The following is a 24,309-nucleotide window of genomic DNA, read 5'->3' on the forward strand; positions in this document are numbered from 1 at the left end:
CTTATCAGTGTCATTATTCTAATAATATTATATGATGACATGTATACTGAAAAGCTTCTTAATCCATTCTTTTACTACATTACCATATATCTTACCTCTCTTATTCTAAAATCTACAATTCACTGATATTACTTTTTTGCTTTAAGCAACTATATTTCAGGGAGACTAAAAAGTAAAGGAAAATAAACTTTACCCATATACTTAGCATTTTATTTTCCTATCTAAACTTTGTGAGGATCCAAATTTTTATCTGGTAACCTTTTTTTTTTTTTTTTTATGCCTGAAGCTGTATCTTTAATATTTATTTATGGTGCAGGTATGCTAATGATACATTTTCACAGCTTTGACAGTCTGGACAAGGCTTTCTTCACCTTCATCTCTGAAGATCGTTCCCCTGGGTGAAGAGCCTGAGCTGACAGATTTTCCACGTGTTCCATTATGGTCTAATTTCCAGAATTTCCAGTAAGTCATCTGTTCTTAACTGGGTTGCTCTGTAGGTAATGTTCCTTTCTTTCCTCACTATTTTTACGGGTTTTATCGTTGATTTGCAACAACTGGATTCCTATATACTTTTAGGTGTGATTTTCTTTTTCATTCTGCTCGAGAGGTGTTGAGCTTGGGTCTATGAGTTTATAGTGTTACCCGACTTAGAAAAGTCCCAGCCTTTACTTCATCAAATATTATTCTGACACCCTTCTCTCTCCTCCTCCTGGGACCTCAGCTGCATGGGTGTTTGACAGCCTGAGAGTTTCCCACACATCACCGAGTCCCTGGGTTCTTGTCTTCAGTTTTACTTCTGCGTGTGCTGTGGGAGGGACAGCTCCTATTGCTTTGTGGTCAAGGTGACTGATTTTTCTTCCAAACGGTCTGCAGTTCATGCTACGCACTGTATTTTTTTCACTCTAGACAGTATGTATTTTCATCATTGTAATTTATAATTTGTCTGTTTTACGTGTTCCATGCAGGTCCTCATCATGCTCACTATTTTCCTCTACCTTCTCGATCATATAGAATACATTTATAATGACCATTTCCATGTCCTTTCCTGCAGATCCTCTCATCTCTGACATTTCTGGATCTGTGTCTACTGGACAGTTTTTCTCCTGCATCTCTGAATGCCCAGTACCTTTGAACCGGATGTCAGAAACTCGAGATTTTACGATTTCTGCTGCTAGATTTTGTTGCATGAAGTGTGACTGTATCCCTTTTTGCTGGGATGGTGTTTCCTTTATTTATTTTTCTCATCTTCACAGTTTTGATTTGAAGTCGTGTATAAGATCACTTCATTCCTGCATCTTCTCAATGGTTTCTTCCTTGTCTTTTCCCTTTTCCATTCCTACTTGGTGAGACTGGGCTTCCCATTCAAGGATCCTTCTCCGGTTTTTGTCCAGTTTTAGTCTAGTGACGGCCACCTCGCCACGTGGTATTTGCGGTCGCTTACTGCACTCGCTTTTCAAATCAGTTCGATGCCCTCACGCCGGGTTTCAAGTGTCTTAGGGTGCGGAAAGGAGCTGTCATCCCCCTGCCGGGTGACCGCATCGCCCTGAGCGCAAGCGTGCCAGGTGCCTGCACCTGCCGCGGGACACGCGTCCCGAGGGGGCGCCCGGGTACCTGGCTTACCGCTCGCTCCCGGCCTCTTTCCCGAATTTTCTCTCGTAGGTGCACAAGTCAGGTCTGTGCCACAGGCTTGCTGGGGTCCCTTCGTGCACGGCAGAGCCCTCTGTGCCCAACCCTGTCCTCGGTGTCTGGGAAACGGCCTCACGGTCCTGGGGCCCCGGTCGTGCCTCCTGAACCCCAAGGCACCGGAGGGCCCTCTGCGGTTTCTCTCGTTTGAAAGGTTTAGTAACAGAACCTCTCACTTCTAGTACTTAAGATTTCAAAGCATATTTTTGTCTCACTTTCATCATGATCGCGGAGTAACGTCCACCGTGAGCGTTCTGTAAAATTATTTAACTTCAACTGCTTAACCCCCAAACCTAGATGTGAGAATAACACGGCGCCCAGGGCAGGTGGGTCAGAGATCCTGCGTTGCTCCCCACGTGCAGCATTTTTAAAAACCAAATTACGCTTTCCCTTGGGGACCTGTGATTGGGGTCCGGGTTCTGCGTTTCACACTCTGGACACTGTGTCCGGTCACACGGAGGCGAAATCGTTCACTCCTCCACTCTCGGGGACGTTACACTGCTTGTGGCCCAATGTCTGAAAACTGCAGTTCAACGTGTTTTTTCCAGTATTTAGTTTGTTACGGTGGGGTCCAAGCCACTTTATGTTAACCCCTCTTGGTACGAGCAAGACTTATTTCCCTCATTGATATTCATTAAGTTACTCAACATCATATCTATCTATCTATCTATCTATCTATATCTACATGTATCTATATGTAGATATATATGTACATATATATGTATATATATATGTACATATAGATAGATATGATGTTGAGTAACTTAATGAATATATATATTCATATGAATATGTGTGTGTGTGTGTGTGTGTGTGTAGGTATACATACACATGATATTTCATTTACAAATGTGTAGGAAGGGGATCGCCCCTTCTCTACGTGAGGAGTTTGGGGCACTAAGTGCAGATTTAACATTTGGAAAGCAGGAATGATGTTCCTTTCACCTCTGTATCTTTCCCCACGTAGCAGGTGCTTAGTAAGTAGGTGAGGAAACAGTACGTCGCCGGGGCGCCTGGGTGGTTCAGGGGGTTAAGCGTCTGACTCTTGATTTCGGCTCAGGTGGTGATCTCGCAGTTCATGGCATCCAGTCCCGGGTCAGGCTCTGTGCGACAGTGTGGAGCCTGCTTCGGATTGTCTCTCTCTCTCTGCCCCTCCCCTGCTCTCTCTGTCTCTCTCAAAATAAATAAATAGACTTAAAAAAAAAAAAAGAGTAAATCATGGATGGAGTCTGAAAGCTGGTGTGTTAATTTACTGCATTGATATCACTCAATTGACTCGTTCCCTCCTTTTCCAAAATCTTTCCTAAGGCCACTTTTCCTGCCTAAAACTTCATAAATCGAGGGGAAGGGAACAGGTCTTTTCTGGGATCAGCTGTCTGAGTTCCTTCCAGACTGCTCCAGTTCTCTCCACGTTTTGAAGGGCGTGTGTGCTTTGGCATAACTACGCTGAAAGCATCCAATCTGCAAAAACTTCAACACAGTCTTATTTTGTGTCTATTCACATAATGTCAGTTCCTCGATCCCTGTTGTCCAACATGGGTGGGGGAAGCCCTGATTACATACAGAGGGATACTGGAGCACCAAATAGGGAACAAAGAGAACACAGGCAATATGAAAAGGAAGTATGTTTGAGAACACTGAAGGGGGTGCCTTGTGCTGTAACAGGAATGAAAAAAGGTATTGGAATAATTGTGGGGCGAGGACATGTGTAAAGCTGGTGACAAGAGGAACTGGGAGATTCAATCTGCTACCTGGTGTTTTTCCCAAAGTATGATGCAATGTCCTGGGGCAGCAAGATGTTTGGCAGGACTGGGAGAGAGGGCTGCAGAGGAGAGCAGTTAATGGATGTTTTAATTAGAAGTGAGCATATGCACAACAGCTTCTGCGGAGACTAGGTTGACTTTTTTTTTTTCATTAAAAAATGTAAAAATTTTACCAAGTAGTTTTGGGCATTCATTTGAAGATGTCGATTATCACTTTATTGTAATAATCTGATTTATTACACAATTTTCTCCAGCAACATTTAACTGCAAAGGTAATGATGATGAAGTCAGTTAAATAGCTAGATTTTTAAGATATTCCTCTCCTCTTTTATTATATAAACTAACATTTAAAAACGACAAGTGTCTATAGTGAAACTCTGAGAGTAATCAGGTGAGATCGCTTGAAGTTCTGACTGTAGAATTGGGAAAAAAAGTCTGATGAGCACAGAGAGTCTTGTAGGGAAGAGCCAGTCTTCCGCATCATCTCTGGATCTAGAAACTTTACCCTCTGCACCTTTTATGCCCTCTTAATCTAAAAAAAAAAAAATCTATGCTGAATTAATATAAATCCTAGTGGGGTTTTGTTAAAATGGGTAAGAAAGGGAAGTCCTGACGATAAAGCAAACACCACAAGCTTAAGGGCAGTTATAAATAGCATCAATGTTATTGGGGCATCGTTGCCATGACAGTGACTTGTAAGAGGGATGTGGTGGGGATATGAGAGACCGGACAGGGAACAAAACTGTGACCACCTGTCTCTGTGACCATAGAGGGGACTTTTCAAGAACCTCAAAAGACTTCCTGATCCCACTTCAGAAAGTCATGTCCAATTTCCCTCAGGCTTCTGCTTCTACCAGCTGACTTTATAAGATTGCCCAAGCCCTGTTGCAACAGAGGAAACTTGTACCGCGTCCCAAATCATCTCGCCTGCCTGCCCACCAATCTGGCATTCTTTCCCAGAGTGTACTTTGAGAAAGGGAAGAACTATTCCTCTTTAGGACTCACAGATGTTGGAGGAGAGCATGTATTCTGTGATCCCCGTGGAGCAGAAGTCAAGTGTGAGGGCTCCTACATGGGACTTCTGGAGATCAAGCAAATGATTCTGTTCTGTGGAGCACCCAGGACGGAGATGGGAAACATCTGAGCATGTGAACCATCACGGCGGGCGCTTGGCCGCCATTTGTATCTAGTCACAGATACATTGGGCATAAATCGGTATTGGAATCCATGCAGCCACTGTTAATTGTGTTTCTACACAATACATATACTCTTTAGCCTTCAAATCCAGAAGAAGGAACAGAACGGAGTTATAAGGGAGATAACAAGTAGGCTTGATGTTATAAAGTATGAAAAGAACTGGATATTTTGGCCTAAAGTCAAAGGCAGAGATTTAAGGGGAAAAATATGAACTATGAGCTTGCCTTAAAGAATAATACAACTAAACCAAACTAACCAAAATAGGCTTCGCAAGGATAGGACTGGGGATAATACAACATAAAACCCCTTAACCTAAAGGACATATGAGTCCAGGAAGAGCACATATGTGACAGAAATTACCAGGAAATGAGAGGGGGAAAAAATCTACACTGTATTAATATAAAATTGACTTCCAGAACAAGGCAGATGACTATACTGCCACCTGGAATGGTGCACCCATTTCCTGGTGACCCATTTGAAGAATACTGTTGACAAAATGGGAAATACCTTGAGAATAACCCACAGAACGATGACCAGGATTTTAGGGGTCTGTAACCTGTGATTTGCCATGAAGGTCAAAAGAGTCACCCGCTGAGTGAAAGGTGCTACAAAGGAAACACGTGCTATTGTCTTCAAATATCTGAGTTGCTGCTGTGTACGTGAGATATTTGGTACAAGATACGCATCTCCAGAGGTAATAACTAGGACCGGAAGGAGGAAGATACACAAAGGTGGGACTTGATAACACTTAGGGATGTTGGACAGTGTCTGGCCCCTGTTTAGCAGTCAGGCAGAGCCAGGATACTGCAGGTGGGACTCCGGAATGACAGGGCAGTGGAAGCGACAGCCTTGGATCCTTTCCAACACCGGTGGCTCATGGCTGTAGTAATGCTTCTCCGTTACATGTATCCTGTTTACCCACGATTTTTGTGAAGGGTCCTACTGAGATTTTCTTAAATCACTGAGAAGCTCTGATGGTCGAACCTCCTAACCCAAGTTACCTATCTTACCTGGAATGGAATAAAATCAGTCCCAATTAAATATTCTGAAAAAGCAAAATACTTACTTGTACAAGTGTAAGAGTGTTTGAGGGGTGCTTGGGTGGCTCAGCCGGTTGAGTGTCCAACTCTTGATTCCGGCTCAGGTTCATGCACGATTGCATAGTTTGTGGAATGCAACCCCAAGCAGGTTCCATGCTGGGCACGGGGCCTGCTTGGGGTTCTCTCTCTCCCTCTCTTTTGGCCTCTCCCACACTCACACTCTGTCTCCCTCAAAATAAATAAATAAGACTTGAAAAAAAAGTATTTGAGGCTTGTATCTGACTAACAATCAGCCCAGGTTTACGGCTGCACTCCACAATGCTTACCAAAATAATACCCTGGGGAAGCTTGTACTGTGAGGTTACACCGTGCTGTGTAAATGGAAGATGACAGTGCCATCAGCTTCGTAATTATAGCCGTGTCCTCAGAAACGGTGGTTGCACAGACATGAAGTGTTGTCATCACAACGCTTTAGGATCGGGGTGCCTGGGTGGCCCAGTCGGTTAAGCGTCTGACTTCGGCTCACGTCATGATCTCACAGTTTGTGAGTTCGAGCCCCACGTCGGGCTCTTTGCTGACAGCTTGGGGCCTGGGGCCTGCTTCGGATTCTGTGTCTCCCTCTCTCTGCTCCTCCTTGACTTGTGCTCCATCTCTCTCTGTGTCTCAAAAATAAATAAATGTAAAAAAAAATTTTTTTTTTTAAAAACAAAGCTTTAGGATAAAATTCTCTTCTGCCAATCACTTTCCAAATGGCCATCTTGATAGCCTTGTTTCTGAGGCTCTACACCACGGGGTTCAACAGCGGAGTCACAACTGTGTAGGTCACTGTCACAAGCCTGTCTTCGCTGGATGAGAACTTGGCTGAGGGCTGCAGGTAGACAGAGGAGGCACGGCCATGGTGGACGATGACCACAGTGAGGTGGGAGGCACAGGTGGGGAGGGCTTCCCGCTTGCTGTCAGTGGATGGGATCTTCAAGATGGTGTGGACAATGAAGCCATATGAGATGCAGAAAAAAGTCAGGGAGATCATGAGTGTTGGGACCCCACCAATGAAGATGATCAGCTCATGGATGTAGGTTTCAGTACATGCAAGTTGGATAACTGACAAGATGTCGCAGAACCAGTGGTTGATCTTATTGGGGCCACAGAAAGGGAGTTCAAAGACTAAGAGGGAGCCTATCAGTGAGAACAAAAGCCAATCACAGCACAAGTGGCCACCAGCTGTCTGCATATCTGCCAGCTCATGAGGATAGGGTACCGAAGTGGATGACAGATGGCAGCATAGTGGTCATAACCCATGACCCCCAGCAGCATGCAATTAGTGACAGCAAAACCAAAGAAGGAAAGCATCCGAGTGGCACCGTCGACAAATGAGGTTGTTCTGAGCAGGGACAACAGATTTATGAGCATCTTGGGCAGGATGACCAGAGTGTAGCATGTCTCAGAGATGGGAAGGATCCCCAGGAAGAAGCACATAGGTACGTGGAGGCTGCGAGCCAGGCATACGACCGTGACAATGGTGATGTTCCCACTGAGAACGATCAGATACAGGCACAGAAATACAGCAAAGAGGATGAGCTTTGGATTTCTCCGAGGTTGGAGAAGCCCAGCAGCAACCTCTGTGACAGAGGAGAAATTAGGTTGGTTGACTTGGTCCCCAAGATTGACCTACAGAGAACAGGAATGAAGAAGCAGATTGTTTACTCTGAAAGAGGCGGGCGGCTTGTCCCACTATGATAGAGTAACCACAAATAGAAGGAGGAAGGCGAAGGCAGGCAGGAAATGCCCAAACGATCATGTCAGTTTATAGAACTGTCTCAAAAAATGTAGAATTACACCTGTTTCCAGGGACATTTTGGCATCTCTTACGGTGCTTAAGTCTAGGTAATGTTTTCACACTGCCTAGTTCAAACGGAGGCGTCTGAAGAGTTCCTGTGTGACAATCCCAACTCTGTCATTTTTCGTCTGTGCCTGTCTTCCCATCTGTAACGTAAAGATGTTAACGGCACCTCTCTCCCAGGGCTCTTATGGAAGTGAAAGCACTTTGCGCAGCACATGCACATTGTAAACTGTTAGTAAATGTCAGCCTCTGCTACATACGTTGTTTAATCTTCAGGAAATGGTTGCTAGTCTTTCTTAAGTTTCCTTTTGGATGTGCTTTAAGTGTATCTCCACCTGTTTTGTGTGTTTTTTTTACCCTGTTTTATTTTTTAAAAAACTACTGAGCCAACATTCAAACCCAACTCCTATTTGTGCATATTTTTAGTGATGATAATAATGCGTTGACATTAGTGTATCTTTGGACCGAATCCCGCAACCTGTTCGACCCACTGGAGAGAGGGGTGTCGGAAGGAGTCTTCGTGCACCGAAATAGCTCTAAGACCATTTCAGGTTCTTACGGTCACGCGGGGCATTTGTCTTACCCCCTGCTTACCACTTTGCCAGGAAGAGCAAACTGATTTAGAGTTCTCCTATAGGTAATTTGAAGCTTCAAACAGAAATCCATCCAACCCATCAGACCTCTCCTCGATCTGAACCATTATATTTCTGCACGTTTCCCTTGGATTTCCAACAGAGCTCACCTCTGCGTTGGGCACACCTGTCCTCGAGGGGTTCAGCTCCCTGTAATTTCTCCTTGCTAAAGGATGGACAGATCCTTGCCCCTCCATTCAACTGAAAGCAAGTATGAATTTAATAAAGTAATAAAGAAACATCCAGGCCAACCAAATAATTGAAAACAATAAAAGCACAGAATAGATTGCAAAACGACATTCTTTGGCTAATGTAGCTCAACTCCAGAGCCCGGCTGACTGCTGACCCCACACCTCTGGGGGATCGTGCCTTCACCCACGTCAGCTCTGAGTGCATTTGTGTTGGGCTCCCTTGCTCTCACGAGAGCACTGGAAGTGCGAGTGTCCGCTTTATTTTTCCATCTATGATTCTGGATCCTCAAAACCCTTTATGCATCACTTGATGGCTAACAAAAGATCACCACCAGGGTCTTCCCTGAGGAACGTAACTCGTCTACCTCCTCGGTTCCCATCTCTGAGGCTTAGATGCTTTGTCCACACAACATTTGGGTGGTGAGGTCTAAAGACAGCAGCAGGTCTGTAAGGAAAGACATCTCAGACACTTGCTTCTTTCACTCTTTGGTCACCCATTAGGCTTTTCTGGTATACCACTGTCGCTAGAGAATAGTTTCATGAGACATTTGAGAATGGAAGCTGAATGAACTAAATGTTGAGTGATGCCCTATTTTATTTTCTCTCCCCAAAACCCTATACTGTCCTCCATTTTTCCAAGCTACCACACATGTGCGTCCCTTACTCTCCGCACATGCTCTTTGTAACCCTCACTAACGAGACAGACAGACTGAAGCTCATGGGATCATTAGGACTTTTCTAAAATTATCGCTGGTGCCTGGCACTTGTCTATCACTGGACCCAAACACTATCTTCACTTGATTCCCCACGTAAAGTAACCCAACGGGGGTTATTTCCCTTTGCTCCCTTAGCACACAGCGAGGAGAATCCAGTGACACCCAGAAATCTCATCAAAGGAGACTAAAAAAATTAATGTTGCTATAATCGCTTCTATCCTGAAATGGCTTTATTCTCTTCCTTTCTACTACGGACATCTCCATGCGCCAAACTGTGTACTCCTACTTCCTCTACTGAGAATTCTGGGAAGTATCCCCTGAAGCATCATAGAAGAACTTTTCTTTTGTCTCTCATTAGCTGTGGTTCCGACATGCTGGTTTATATTTATACTTTCCCAAGCTCCTGGGAGCCATTATTACAATTTTATTTTTGGCACGGTTCCAATCCTTACAATGAGGAAAGAGGATGCAGGCAACCCCGTGGACTCAAATCTCACAGGGCCAGTTGGATAAAAAGAGAACAGGAAACAAACCCTGACATTGGCAATTAGTTGGCAATTAGTCCCAGGTTGCCTCGTAGCTCATTAGGAGCTGAAAACCGTGGCAGGTGAAGGACAGAGACGTGCATGTGAAAACCCATATGGTAGGAGGCGATGCAGGGCTGTCTCTTCTGGGGTCTTTCACGTGAGGGAGAAGCCCCTTCCTTGGACATCCCCAGGACAAATCAAGTCTTGTTCTGACATTGCAAAAGAAGAAATAAAGCTCTCTCTGTCAGTCAAGGTTCCTCTGAACCTCTCAAATTACGTTTCTGCACCAAGGAGAGGGTGTGGGAGCACGGCGTGGTGTCTTAGCTGGCAGAACTGAGACCTCCACGAGCAGCAGTGAGGAGTAGATTTGAGGACCAAGGGAAGGGGTGGGGTGTTTACACGCAGGTCACATATGTGACACCACACTTCTAGCTTCCTGGAGATGACAAGGTCTCCAATCAGTGTCAGCCCCAAGGGTAGGGAATAGGACCAAAACCTGTGGGTAATACCTTCCAGGGCTTGGTGAGCCCAATGGCCTTCATTCTTCCCTGTAATTCTCTCTCTTTTTTAAAAAATGTATTTATTTATTTTGAGAGAGAGAGGCAGAGAGAAAGGGAGACAGAGAATCCAAGCAGGGTCCACACCGTCAGCACAGAGCCCAACATGGGGCTTGAACTCACCAACGGTGAGATCGTGACCTGAGCCGAATGACCAGAAATCAAGAGTCGACGCTTAACGGACTAAGCCCACCCAGGCACCCCATCTTCCCTGCGATTCTCTGATAGTCTGACCCAAGACAGACAAGTTCCTTGGGAATCATTATTCTTCCTCTTCAGTGGCATAATATAAAAATTCCACCATCTGTACCTTCCCTCATGAATCATGACTGAGTCACACAGGGATGTCTGAGAGCACTGAGTGCACTTGACAGGGAGTGTTGCTGCAGGTTCGGGAGTGGCCCTGGGCAGAGATGTTCCTATTGGCAGGTCCCAGCCTGCAGAGCAGCAGAAATTCCTAAGTGAGCTCATTCCTGACTCAGACTCCTCGTCTTTCCAGTTAGATCATTTTCAGAGGCTACCAGCTGAGATCTGACAACAGCTACTGCTGCTTCCAGTAATTGTCAAATGTGCACATGAGCCCCTGGCAAGAGCTGCTGAATCCCGGGGTTCCTGGGACATCTGGTCCGCTCAGTGCATCTTCCTGAATAAACGCTTCTGCACAGGGACGGGGGCCTCGCTGCGGCACAACACCTGTTCAAAGACCTCCAAGGTTTCCAAGCAGGAAGAAATCTGAAAGATACCGCAGTCAGTCACATTTCTGGGGTCAGTTTTGGACACAGTTATGGATTTAGTCCCTCCCTCAGGCACTGGAAGATACTTTTTCAGGAAGTTAAAATTAGCCGTTACTTTTTATTAGAGTTTAAACTCAGGTTTCCAGTAAACGTAGAGGAAACATACTCCATCTCAAATATTTCAGTATGGTCCATGCAAGCAATCAAAGCAATAGCCCTGGACAGGCTAATCGCACATTCACAGGAAAGATTATCAACTAAATTCAAATGGAGACACTTCGTCTTGAGGAAAGTTTTGTTTGCAAATGCTGTGTATCACCGCCACTGACTTCATCCCCAAGGCTCTAGATCCTCGCGACTACAATGGTGGCTTTCGCGGCCATGGAGACACTGTTATCGGGCACCAATCCCAAGTCTGAACAATGTGAATATAGGAAGCATAGGTTTCAGTTATATTTTCAAGCAACTGCTGTAGGAAACTACTTCTAATTTTTATATTTACATTCTTTAGGATTTTGTGAGACGAAAGCTCTCAAGAATCTGCATTTCTGTTGCTTCTCTCTCTGCACCTTGCCTTGGATTAAAGTAAAGGGAAAAGATACTACGTGAAGAAAAAGAGGATAGTATATAACAAAGGTACAATTTAAAATCTTTTTAAAATATGGGATCTCAAAGAAGAAAAAGTAAAATGAGAATTTCTTTTTTTTTAAATTTTTTTTATAATGTTTATTTATTTTTGAGACAGAGAGAGACAGAGCATGAACAGGGGAGGAGCAGAGAGAGAGGGAGACACAGAATCGGAAACAGGCTCCAGGCTCCGAGCTGTCAGCACAGAGCCCGACGCGGGGCTCGAACTCAGGGACCGTGAGATCGTGACCTGAGCCGCAGTCGGACGCTTAACCGACCGAGCCACCCAGGCGCCCCAAAATGAGAATTTCTAATACCTAAAGTTGTAAACAGTTTTGAACTAAGAAAGACATCTGTGTTTTGTATAATAAAAGCAGCTGTTAGAAGAAGCTGTTAAACTTTTTTTTAATTTTTACTTTTTTAATGTTTATTTATTTGAGAGAGAGAGCGCGTGAACACGCATGAGCGGGGGAGGGGCAGAGAAGAGAAGAGACACAGAATACAAAGCAGGCTCCAGGCTCTGAGCCATCAGCACAGAGCCTGATGTTGATGTGGGGCTTGAACTCATGAATAATGAGAGCATGACCTGAGCTGAAGTGGGACGCCTAACTGGCTGAGCCATTCAGGTTCCCCAAAGCTGTTAAACTTTAAAATTACTATGTAATATAAAAACTAACAAGATATGATGGTTACTTTTATCTATGTAAATTTGACTGGGCCACGTGCTACCCAGATATTTAGTTGTATATTATTCTGGGTGGGTCTGTGAGTTTTTTCTGGATGAGAATAACATTTGAATCAGTAGACTGAGAAAAACAGATTGCACTCCCCTACGTGGGTGGGCCTCATCTAGTCAGGTGAACGTCTGAATTGAACAAAAAGGCTGAGTAGAAGAGGTTTCTTTCTCTGAGCCTGGCTACCATAGAGCTAGGACATTAGTCTCCAGCCTTAGCATCTGCACATGGACTGGAATTTACACCACTGGCTTTCCTGGTTCTCAGATGTTCAGACTTGTACTGGAATGATACCATTGGTTCTCTTGGTTTTCCAATCTGCTGACTGAAGATCTTGGGAATTCTCAGCCTCCATAATTGCTTCAGCCAAATCCTTATAATAAATACCTACGTATTCATCTATTTGATGCATCTAGATGATCTATCTATATAAGATATATGGATATTCTACTGATTCTGTTCCTCTGGAGAATCCAGACCAATGCACAAAACAGGCTATGCACATAAATCATAGAAATAAAAATAGAAAGAAAAAAGAAAAAAATCTTTCAAATTACACTATAAAAAGAAGACTGTGTTATGTTAGTACCTTTGGCTTTCAAGAGAAAGAAGTAGAACATGATTTAGCATAAGGAAAGGGAATCTGTTAGCTTAAACAATGGGGAAGTTCATGACAAACCTGATCAGATATGGCTCAATTCGGGAACTTGCATTATGGGTTATTCTGAGTCTTGACTCAGAGGCCAACCTCAGAGAAATGTCTTTATCCATAATTTACTTCTCTTTAGCGCATCCCACAATTTATGATTATTGTCTATTAAATAGACAATATAATGTCTGTGATTATATCTCTCTTTCCCAACCCTGTGGGGATCTTTCCTTCTGTTCTACTAAATGTTTAGACTCCATATCTAAGATATTGCCTGATACACAATAGACATTCAATAAATATTTGTTGAGTGAATGCATTTTGATTGAATAAATCTTTTTCCCATTCTCTTTCACTTGACCTAGCTTTACTCCTTGTGCTAGATTTCTTTAAAAAAATTTAATGTTTATTTATTTTGAGAGAGAGAGAGAGAGAGAGAGAGAGAGCTAGGGAGGGGCAGAGAGAGCTGGGGAAGGGCGTAGAGAGAGGGAGAGAAAGAATCCCAAGCACCACAGAGCCTGATATTGGGCTCAAACTCACGAACCGTGAGATCTTGACCCAAGTCAAATCAAGAGTCAGATGCTTAACTGACTGAGCCACACAGGTGCCCCTTTGTGCTAGATTTCTTACTCCATGAGCTGGCTTTATCCAAATAACAGGATAAAAATGGAGACAAAAGTCTTGAACCTCCATTTTTAGTGATGTAATTCAAAAGACTGAGAGATTCAGTCTACACAGCTATATATGGAATTTAATCAATGTTCTTCCTCTATAGAAGAGAAGGTGGGACACTGTGTGATAGATTTCATGGACCTTTTTAACCAGCCCTATGCTGAGGAATGGAGGGGGTAGGGTTTGTCTCAACAGGAACTCTTGAAATGGTTCCTAGATAAATTGTTTTGTTGTACTGAAAAAAGTGAAAAATAAAATCCAATTTAAATTGGATTCACTACATAAAAACGAAGAACCATCCATCACACCCATGTCTGAACATACATCAGCACATCAGGAGATTAGCTCAGGCAAACTGTGAGTCACAGACCGTGATGTCATCAGACCGTGAAGTCATCAGAACTCAGTCTGTTTTCCTAGCTCTCCTTTTTTCTCTATTTCAACTTCACCCTCCCAGGGGTTTTCCTCATTATACTGAAAACGGGAGGCAAAACTGAGGCCATCTTTCTTTTATATTGCTTGTACAGAGAAGCCAAATAGTAAGAATCTGAGTATATTGTAGGAATTAGATTCAGTTTCTGCTCCCAAGTGTTGTACTCAGAGAAAGCAGTTAAATAGTGACAGCAGCAACATTTCCTTGGCTACAGATTTCAGCTATTGTCCTGTGTCCTTGAATCAATGATGCCAGTGACAGACTCCTGACCTTTTCAAACATTCCGATCATTTATAGTTTTTTAATTAAATTTTCTTCTAACAATACTCACCTGATTTCCTATTTCCTGCGTTAATTTCCAACTGAATCACTGATTAAGTAGTAATTAGGGAATAATTTTATTACATAAAAATATTTCATTTCTATTATGAGGTTAAAACTTTCTTAAAAGTAAAGGCAAGCAGCAATTCTGCTTCTGGTCTCACTGAGTAAGTCCCTACAAGACCAACCCTCCTGAAGACAATTACTACAAAATCTGGAAAAAACACAAAGGGCAACTAGCTGAAGGCACTAAAGACAGGATAACAGCAGGCAGACCCAGAGTGTAGTCAACACTTGGAAGTAGGTAAGTACACAGCGTAAGTTTTCAGTTTTAATGAAGGCCACAGTCAGCACTGTTTGTGAAAAGATTAAGACTCAAAAAGGAAACCAACAGGTTTCCCAGCACAAAGAATCAGGGGATAGCGTTTGGGGTAACCAGAATGCTGGGAGGTGAAGATAAAATCCTGAAAATGGGAGAACCAGAGAGAGAGCTTCCTTCCACATATATGTTCTGCCCAAATGTCTAGCTGATCCCTGAAGTCCATATGTGTGGGAAAGACTCAAAGCAGCCCAGAGTCTGAAAGGATTAAACAGAGATTTGAACCACCACCCCAGAGAACAAGTGTTGAGTTTTAGTCCAACCAAGTTACTTGCCTCCTAAAACTAAAAACATCAGCAATTGTCAAACTATTTTAGCCGAGTCTCTACAACATAACATTCATCAGGTCACACTTCATAAAAAATTTAATATTTATTTGTTTTTGAAAGGGAGAATGACAGAGCATGAGTGGGGAAGAGGCAGAAAGAGAGACACAGAAACTGAAGCAGGCTCCAGGCTCTGAGCTGTCAGCACAGAGCCTGACGCGGGGCTTGAACGCAAGAACCGTGAGATCATGACCTGAGCTGAAATCAAGAGTCAGACACTTAACCGACTGAGCCATGCAAGCATCCAATCACAGAGTTATTTCTATCGTTCAGTAGTAATGTTCACTGCTTCCTTCCTCTGTTACCTCCATTCTGATGTTAATTTCATCCTTTGAAGTTTTTTTTTTCTTTTTTTCAGATAATGTATTTTCAATTCTACCTTTTTTTTTTGGGGGGGGTCTTTTTTTGTAGTTTCTGTTTCTCCTCTGAGACTCGTTGGATGCTCAACATCACAAGAACATTTTATGTACGTTACTGGACATAGTTATCATAGCTGATTTAAAATCCTGGCCTACTAATTTCAACATTGAGTTACATCTCAGTAGGTCTATATTGATTGTCTTCTTTCTCAAGAATGGCCATATTTTTTGGGTCTTGTATATGGAAAGTAATTTTGGATTTAAAGTGTGACTTGATGGGGGCGCCTGGGTGGCTCAGTTGGTTAAGCGTCCAACTTTGGCTCAGGTCATGATCTCACAGTTCTTGAGTTCAAGCCCCAGGTTAGGCTACTCACTGACATCACAGAACCTGCTTGGCATTCTCTGTCTCCTTCTCTCTCTCTGCTCCCCTGCTCATACTCTCTCTCAAAATAAATGAAAAAAAAAATGACTCAGTGTGAACAAGACAAGAAAACAATGAAAACAGCCACACAGAACCCCAAGCATATGGGGAACCACACAGATCAGTCTGACTCATGTGTAATTGGCGCTCTAGAAAAGAATGAGCTAGAGAATAAGGCAGAAAAATTATTTGAAAAAAATAAAGCCCAGAAATTCCACAAATATTTTTCAAGACACGAATTTACAGATTCAAGAATCCCAACAAATCTCAAGCAGGATAAATATGAAGAAATCCATACCTTGGTGCATCAGAGCCAAACTGTGGCGGCAGAGGGGGGGGGAAGCATATCTTGAAAGCCGATCCCTCCTCCCCCCCAAAAAAAAATTAGGGCCAGAAAACAGTGGAACAGAAATGTAAAAATGGTAAGAGAAAAAAAATTAATAAAACTACTAGTTTGGAATTATATTTCCATTGAAAATGCTCTTTAGGACTGAAGGTAAAATAAGGACATGTTTACACAATGGGAAACAGAGAATTTGTCCCAGTAAGCTTGGATTGGGCTAGCTTAAATACAGAAGGAGGGTTTTCAAGCTACAGCGAAATTGTACAAGACAGAAACTCGAGTAGCGGGGTGTTAGAAAGTACATATGTGAATTTTCCCTCAGTAAATAAACCTGGCACCTAGCTTGAGGGACAAGGCTTGAAATCTAGAATATGCTAAATAATTAGTGACAGATTGACCTTCTTGGAAGTACGTGTTTCCATTCAAAAGTGGAGGAAACCTAACACCTTGGAACCTGGTGTTCATCTTCCAAAGGACTGCAAATAACAAGGGAACAAATGTTCTTCTCCCTCTGTTAGGTGGGGAGGGTAAGAACTGTTCCACTCCAAATAAGCTCCCAGATTCCTAACTTCAGGGTTAGGACCTATGCCGTACAGACCTTAATGTGTGTTCGTCAACATCTGGCTCTCATCACACAACCCAGAAGGATTAGGTCAATAGGAAACTCATCAGTTACTGGTGTAAGTAACCATCTATTCACCCTCCAAAACTTCCTAAAGGATAATATGAACAAATATAGATATTAAAGATCTATCATCAAAAAAAATCAATATTACAATTATAAATATTTGGGTAAACATAAAAGATAATTTTTTTCTTCTTAATCTCTTTAGAATACTTATGAATAAAGCAAAAATTACTACATTTTCCTATGAGTTTTTAATGCACACAGAAGTAATAGACTAGCATAAGGGATGGGGTGGGGATAAATGGATCCAAGTAATTCCAAAGCTTCTCCATTTCAAGTGTAGCCACAACACTAACTCTAGTGGGCTGTGAAAATTATGGATGGAATTGTGTTTCAGCTCTAAAACTTCCTCTAATTGCTCTCATTGTGATACTGGAACACTTCTCCCTTGTCAGCCAACGTGACACTAAGTTTTGTCAGTAGAAGACGCTGAGGGGACAGCAGCACTAGATGGGGACCCTGTCCCTGGTTCTGCTGTGCTCTCTTTAGCTTGGAGGCCTACAGTGCAAGGGACACCCAATGGTATTCCCTCCCACCATTTTAGCTGCACTGTCCCCACCAGCAAATCTCCCAGAAATTTCCATAGTGAGGCACTTCACATGAGTGGCTTCTGCAGTGCCACCAATGGTGGCTCCCCAGCAGGTTCAGAGGTGTAGCCCTTCCCATGGATGGCTTCCCTGAGAAACCTGGAGGGAAGGATCCAGAGGGAATTGCACTGATTCCAAAGCTACCTCTAAAAAGACAGTTTGGCATCAATAGATAAATTTAGACAAACAGATCCAAATAGAGTGTCCAGAAATGGATCCACGTTTGTGTAGGCAATTAATATTCTGCAAGACTGCCAGGAATTCAGTTCAATAATCTTTCCAACAATGATGCATTTGGGTAAAGAAAGAATCTTGCCGTCTTCTCTTACCATATAAACATTTAACTGGAAAGGAATCATACCCTGCCTGGAAGAGCTGATATTATAAAACTTATAAAAAAAAATCACATTGGAAAAAATCTTAGTGAAATTGGGTTTTGCAAACATTTCTTAAATAAGACTCAAAACATATGAGCTATAAAATTCAAAATCAATAAATTAGACCTTACCAAAACAAAACTCTGTTCTTTAAAAGACACTGGTAAAAAAAAAATGAAAATAGGGGTGCCTGGGTGGCTCAGTTGGTTGAGTGACTGACTTCGGCTCAGGTCATGATCTCAGGGTTGGTAAGTTCAAGCCCCGCGTCAGGCTCTGTGCTGACAGCTGGGAGCCTGGAGCCCGCTTCGGATTCTGTGTCTCCCTCTCTCTCTCTGCCCCTCCCCCACTCATGCTCTGTCTCTCTCTGTCTCAGAAATAAATAAACACTAAAAAAATTTTTTAATTAAAAAAAATGAAAAGTAAACCACAACATGACTGAAATATTTTGATAATACATATGTGACCAAACAAAGTACGTGGAAAATAGAAAGAACTCGCACAATTCAATTAGGAGACAAGGAATCCAATCCAAAAATTGGAAAGGCAGATGCATTCCAGTTCAGAAATGAGTACAAGATGTTAGAAAGAGGCTCAACTAAAGAAAACACAGAAATAGCCGATGGCACACAAAAAGATATTTGGCATCTTTAGTTGTGAAGGAAATTCAAATTCAGCCACATCCAGTTCCATTATGGATCTACCCGATGGATGAAATTAAGACCGATCCATTGTGTTGAGTGTGACGGGTAGCTGGTACCTCTCACCCATTGCTGTGGAGAAAGTCGGACAGCAAACTTTTTTGCCTAATTGTTGGGCAATCTTTTAGAAAGCTAATTTATATGTGCTACATGACTCGGCAATTCCACGCCTAGATATTTGTTCCACAGAATAACAACATCCCATATGTTACAGAAATGTGTGAAAATTGAGAAGGGCACCATGATCGGGTGCCTGCACAGACACTCTGCAGTGTATTTACACAAAGGAGCAGAAACAATGAACTCCTAGGTCACACACAGTGTGGCTACATTTCAAAAAATATGCTTCTTGGAAGAGACCAGAAAAGCAAAAAAGTACGCACTATACAATGCCATTCATATGAAATTCTAGTATCATCGAATGCGGTGGTGTCTAGGAGACTGATCAGGAGGGGGCACGAGGGACAATGTTGGGGTGACGGAATGCTTCCTATGGATCATGGCGGTGGTTACATGGTATATATATTTGTCAAAACACCTAAAACCATACACTTAAAGTGGGTGTCTTTTATTATACATAAATTATGTCTCAATATCTTTGGTTAAGAGATGGAACATAAATGAACCCAACACCATGTATAAAAACTCATGGTAGAAACTTGCTACCAGCAAATGCAAGAGGAGTTTTCCCTAACCTTGGTTTAGGAAAATGTTTTTTAGACAAGACCCAAGAAGCACTAAAAATGAAAGAATAAATTTATGAGTAAATTTAAGCAAAATGAAAAAGCTCACTTGCATTCAAAACATTACTGAGAAAATAGAAATGCTGGCTACAGACTTGTTTAGAATATTCACAATACACATATCTTACAAAAAAAAAACTTTAACCCAGTGTCTGTCAATAACTCCTGGAACTCAATAATTAAAAAGCCAGTCTTAACAACATAGAAGACTAGAACAATGTACTAAAAAGATATATAAATAGCCAATCAGGAAATGAAAAAAAAAAAGCATTCAGCATAATTAGATATCAAGGTGATACAAAATAAAACTAAATGAGATAGTACTTGCCCCACTAAAACTACCTATATTTAGAAAAACAAAACAAGAGCAAAACAAAACTCCTGTCAATACCAAAAGTTGGAAAGAATGTGAAGCAACTGGTAGGAGTATCACGTGCCACACCCACTTTGAAAAACACTGGGCAACATCTTATAAAATTAAATATGTATCTACCCAGACATAAGAGAGAGGAACAAAAGCAAATATCCACCAAAGACTTTTACAAAATATGTTCATGGCAGGTTTATTCATAATAGCAAGAAGAGGCAACAACCTAAATGTCTACCAACAGATAAATGGATAAGCCTATTTTAGCATATTCTTACCAGAGAATTCTAAATAGCAATGAATGCCATGAGATTTTTTTTCAGCAATGAAAAAGGAGATCCTGCCATTTACAACAATGTGGATGGACCTTGAGGACATTACACTAAATAAAGTCAGACAAAGATAAGTACCATATGGCCTCACTTGTATGTGGAATCCCAAAAAGCTGAGGTAACAGAGTCAGAGAGTAGGAGGGTGGGAGCCAGGGGCAGGAGGGCGGGGAGGAGGGAGTTGTTGGTCAAAGGACGCACCCCTGCAGTTATGGGTAAGTTCTAGGGTCCAAGGTACAGCTTGATGACCTTAATTAACACCGCTGTATTATATACTTGAAAGTCACTGAGAGAGTTGATCTTAAATGTTTTCACCACAAAAATAAAAGCAATTAGTGAGGTGATGGAGGTGTTAGCTAATCTGACGGTGGTAAGCATTTCTCAATATACACGTATATATCATTGCATTATATACCTTTACCTTACACAATGCTGCATGTCAACACAGCTCAGTAAAGCTGGAAAAAACAAAATCACTACTCTGCTGTCTCAGGGCAGGAAGCCAGCTGGAAAACGGCGTGGAATAACGTTGAGGGTGACAGATCTGTCGTATTTCTTGGTTGCTCTGGTGGTTAAGCGGGTGGATGTATTTGCAAAAATTCATAAATAACTTACACTTAAAACATTTGCATTTTATTTATGTAAATTATTCCTCAACTTAAAAGTAAGTTAAGGGAAAAGTGAATGCAAAAGGACGTTAAAACTCCCATGACCACATTTTAAAAAACTCAACCCACAAAATATACTCAAGAAACTCAAAATACAGCATCAAATTTTTTGAAACAGCAGAGGAAAAGAATGATTGTGGGGTTTTTTTGTTGTTGTTTTTTGTTTGTTTGTTTCTGGTAGCCCTAGTATCGTGAGAACAAGAACAAAAAACAGCCACCAATGGTAAGAACCTAAAAACCAACTGGCCAACGTGCAAACATGATGCCAAACAAGGAAAGCTTATTGCTGTGTTAACAGTTGGATCCTTTGCGATGGCAGCACAGAAGGAGCTCTTGTTACAAGACTAGGAGGATAATGGCGGCCCAGTCTCCCCTTTGGGAGGGCAGGTGAACCAGTCTCACACCAATGAACTCAGACAAAGATCACACAGAAAAACCCAGCAGAACAACATCCCTGGAGGAATTAGCAGAGCGCCTGTGTAGTGACAACCCAGATGTAGATTCTCCTCCACAGAAAGGCTTGTAGGGATGACCCGGATGCAGAGTCTCCTCCATAGAAAGGCTTGTAGGGATGACCCGGATGCAGAGTCTCCTCCATAGAAAGGCTTGTAGAGATGACCCGGATGCAGAGTCTCCTCCACATAAAGGCTTGTAGAGATGACCCGGATGCAGAGTCTCCTCCACAAAGCTTGGTGCTCCGGGTGAGGGCCGTGCTGTGGGTGGGCGGACTTCAGCTGTGTGCCTCTCCGGGCATTTCATCAGCAGCTTAGACACCTCACCCTAAGTAACAACGTCTCCTGCAGCAACGCACAGCCAAACCCTGACTGATGTGGGTTCATAAAGTCCTGGCCATCTTGGCCCAACGCAGGGGGCCCCCTTGCATGGCCATTGTACCACAGAGTTCACACACACACACACACACACACACACACACACACACTCCCAGGGATGGCTGACGCTGTCACTGGGAGTCCCTCCAGCCTGACCTCTTCCTCAGCCCAAGAGTCCCATCCCACAGGTGTTAATTCCATGCGTTTACTAATAAGCATCGTACATGGCCGCACCCTTTCCCAGTGTGCTTCCTGGGGAACTCGCCTTGCAAGAGCCTGGACGTCCACAGAACAGATGGAGACTTACACCCAATATTTCAGAATACGCTGGAAAGAATTAAAGAAGTAATAGAATGTGCAAAATTATAGTCAAGATCGGCATTTAAAAGAATTCCATTACGGGTGACTGGAGGAAGAGAAGTCTCGGAAAGCGAAAGGACAGATTAGGAAGCAGCTAGAAATGAATGAAAAACCACTTCATAAATGAGGTCTAACCTTGAAAGGGCATACGCGTGAATGAACGTGACGGATGGGGCCATAACCGGAAAAGCAGATGTGAAAGAGGGAAAACTAGAGAAAGAATGACAAGAACTGTAGAGACCGCATCCTCTAAATTCTATCCTTATAAAGTGTGAAGCCAGGCAAACCCTGAGGCTGGGAGGAGAAGCCACAGGAGGTGTTTCTGGTGGAGAAGGCAGGGCAACCAGATGTTTGCGATGGTCTATTTTTGACCTGTGTAGGTTCACTCTGAAAATGTGTTGATATGCCAATCGCGATTTGTACGTTTTTTCTGTTAGTGAGTTTTGTTTCTGTAAAAAGTGAACATGATACACCGTCCTTTCATGAATGCAATATGTTTTATATAGAGGTGTCAGTGTTAATATTTTTTGGTCCTGTGCACTTTTAGATTTCCTCTGAAAATGTTTTGCTCTTCTGTTTTGACCTCTGTGTTTCACGTTCAAGCCTTCTTCAAATGTCTGGCAAGCCTTGGATGTTGAAATCTACTCTGGGCTGTGGCACCAAAAAGCTTCTAGAAGCTCTCCGTGTGTGGGTGAAACTAAGACTGGGGGTGCCCAGCAGGAGAGCCAGGCAGAGCAGAGTCACTCATTTATTTTGAGCTAAGTGATAACATCCAGTCACCTTGGGCGGAAAGAAATCGTCCCGTTTCTTAAAGGACTTGTTTAGGATAGCTGTCACCTTCTGGGAGTTGAGGGGGGAGAGGCCGGCGACACCCTGTGCTGTGATCACACTCAGGCTCACGCTCACCGCGGCTTCAAGTGGAGCTCCTCGAGTGAGGCCTGGTGTCTCTGCTCCGGAAGGGAAACCTTCCCGTCTGACCCTGGCACCGAACAGAAAGGACTAGAGGCCAACACTCTCAGGTGAAGAGTCTGCAGTCTAGTCCCTGAGCTCTTTGTTACCAACTCGTGGTGAGACGGGTATGAAATGCGACAGGTTGGGCAACCGTTCCAGAACGTGATATCACGGAGACATCCCATCAGTGGACACACCTTTCGGGAGACAGAACGGGACACTCGGATGTTTTCCTTTTCATTTTTCAAGTACTTTGTTTTCATTGTGTTCACTGAAGTATCAGCTGGTGATGATATGGACCAAGGAAAGACACTGGTCCTTCCTGCAGATCCTCTGAGCCGCATCGGCTGAGAAGCCGCTCTCCTTCCTGGGACATGAGCCAATCTTGCTCTTTCCCGAAGCACCAGGGAGGCCTGATTGCGAGGAGAGAGTCGGCACACAGGTCTGTGCTGTCACTGGTTGCTCTCCGATGGTTTCCCACCTTCTGCAGTTTTCCCACCACCTTTCTGCTTAGAACCGCTTTTTCTTTGGCCTCTATCACTTTTTTACCCCTCGTGTATATTATTCTCTCCTGTTTGCTTCTTGACGAGTGCTTTCGTGTTAGCAATTTAGTGGGTTCTGGAATAGAATATATACGTTGGATTCCAAAAGGTTTACTTAGCATTCGAAACAGACAGATTCCAGGGGTGTCTGGGTGGCTCGGTAGATGGAGCATCTGACTTTTGATTTCAATTGAGGTCGTGATCCCAGGGTCGTGAGATCAAGCCCCATGTCAGGCTCTGTGCTGGGTGTGAGGCCCGCTTAAGATTCTCCCTCCCTGTCCCCTGCTTGCACTCTGTCTCTCATAAAAGTTTTGTGAATTTAAAATGAAAATAAAAAACAGATTCCGTAACAAAACCCCCAAGTCAGTATCGCTAGAAATAGAATAGGGAAGTATTTGAAATCAGCCCAGTGAAACCATGACAAATCATATACACACACAGCAAATAATGATTTTGCATACTAAAAGGGTTTAATTACAAAATTAAGATAACACCCATACTATGCGTCCTATTTCAACCTAAATAAAAATACTTCATGGGGAATAATTCAGAAAAAAATAATAATAAAACACAATGAATTGTAAACATAGAACTTAACACCAGTCACATGGTCTCACATAACACACACAAAAGCTAAAAATAAATAACAGAAGTTATTTGAATATTAGCCAGGACATATCTATAATAAATTAGCAAATATTCCACTTGTAAATAATATTTGGTCAATCAATGACAGTTGCAAATGTGTTAGGAAGAAAAGAAAAAAGAATGGAATGAAATAACAGAGACGGACCATCCCATACTTAGGGATATGTTGTGCCTTAAAGGCCTTGGTTATTTAACTAGCAAGAATGAAAATAATACAAGACTTAATCCAAAACCTGAAAAATGGGAAACAAAACCAGGGAGAGAGAGAGTAATTTTGAAATAGAATTATTGATGATTATACACTCTAATTCGAAAGTCTAAGTAAACTTAACAAGAGAGAACACAGTTACGTTCCACCTGAAAATGCAGTCACACGT

General features: G+C 42.7%; 1 protein-coding gene across 1 annotated transcript; it reads right to left on the bottom strand.

The window, feature by feature from the left end:
• Positions 1–1,616: 1,616 nt before the first annotated feature.
• On the bottom strand, positions 1,617–23,005 carry LOC111558345 (olfactory receptor 10R2-like). The gene is given in 6 exon segments (XM_045048641.1): positions 1,617–1,787; positions 5,151–5,248; positions 6,419–6,874; positions 6,877–7,261; positions 7,264–7,351; positions 22,698–23,005. Coding segments are annotated over 6 exon segments (1,506 nt in total).
• Positions 23,006–24,309: the final 1,304 nt, after the last annotated feature.

Source organism: Felis catus, chromosome F1 (assembly GCF_018350175.1).
Source record: "Felis catus isolate Fca126 chromosome F1, F.catus_Fca126_mat1.0, whole genome shotgun sequence".
Taxonomy (NCBI): domain Eukaryota; kingdom Metazoa; phylum Chordata; class Mammalia; order Carnivora; family Felidae; genus Felis; species Felis catus.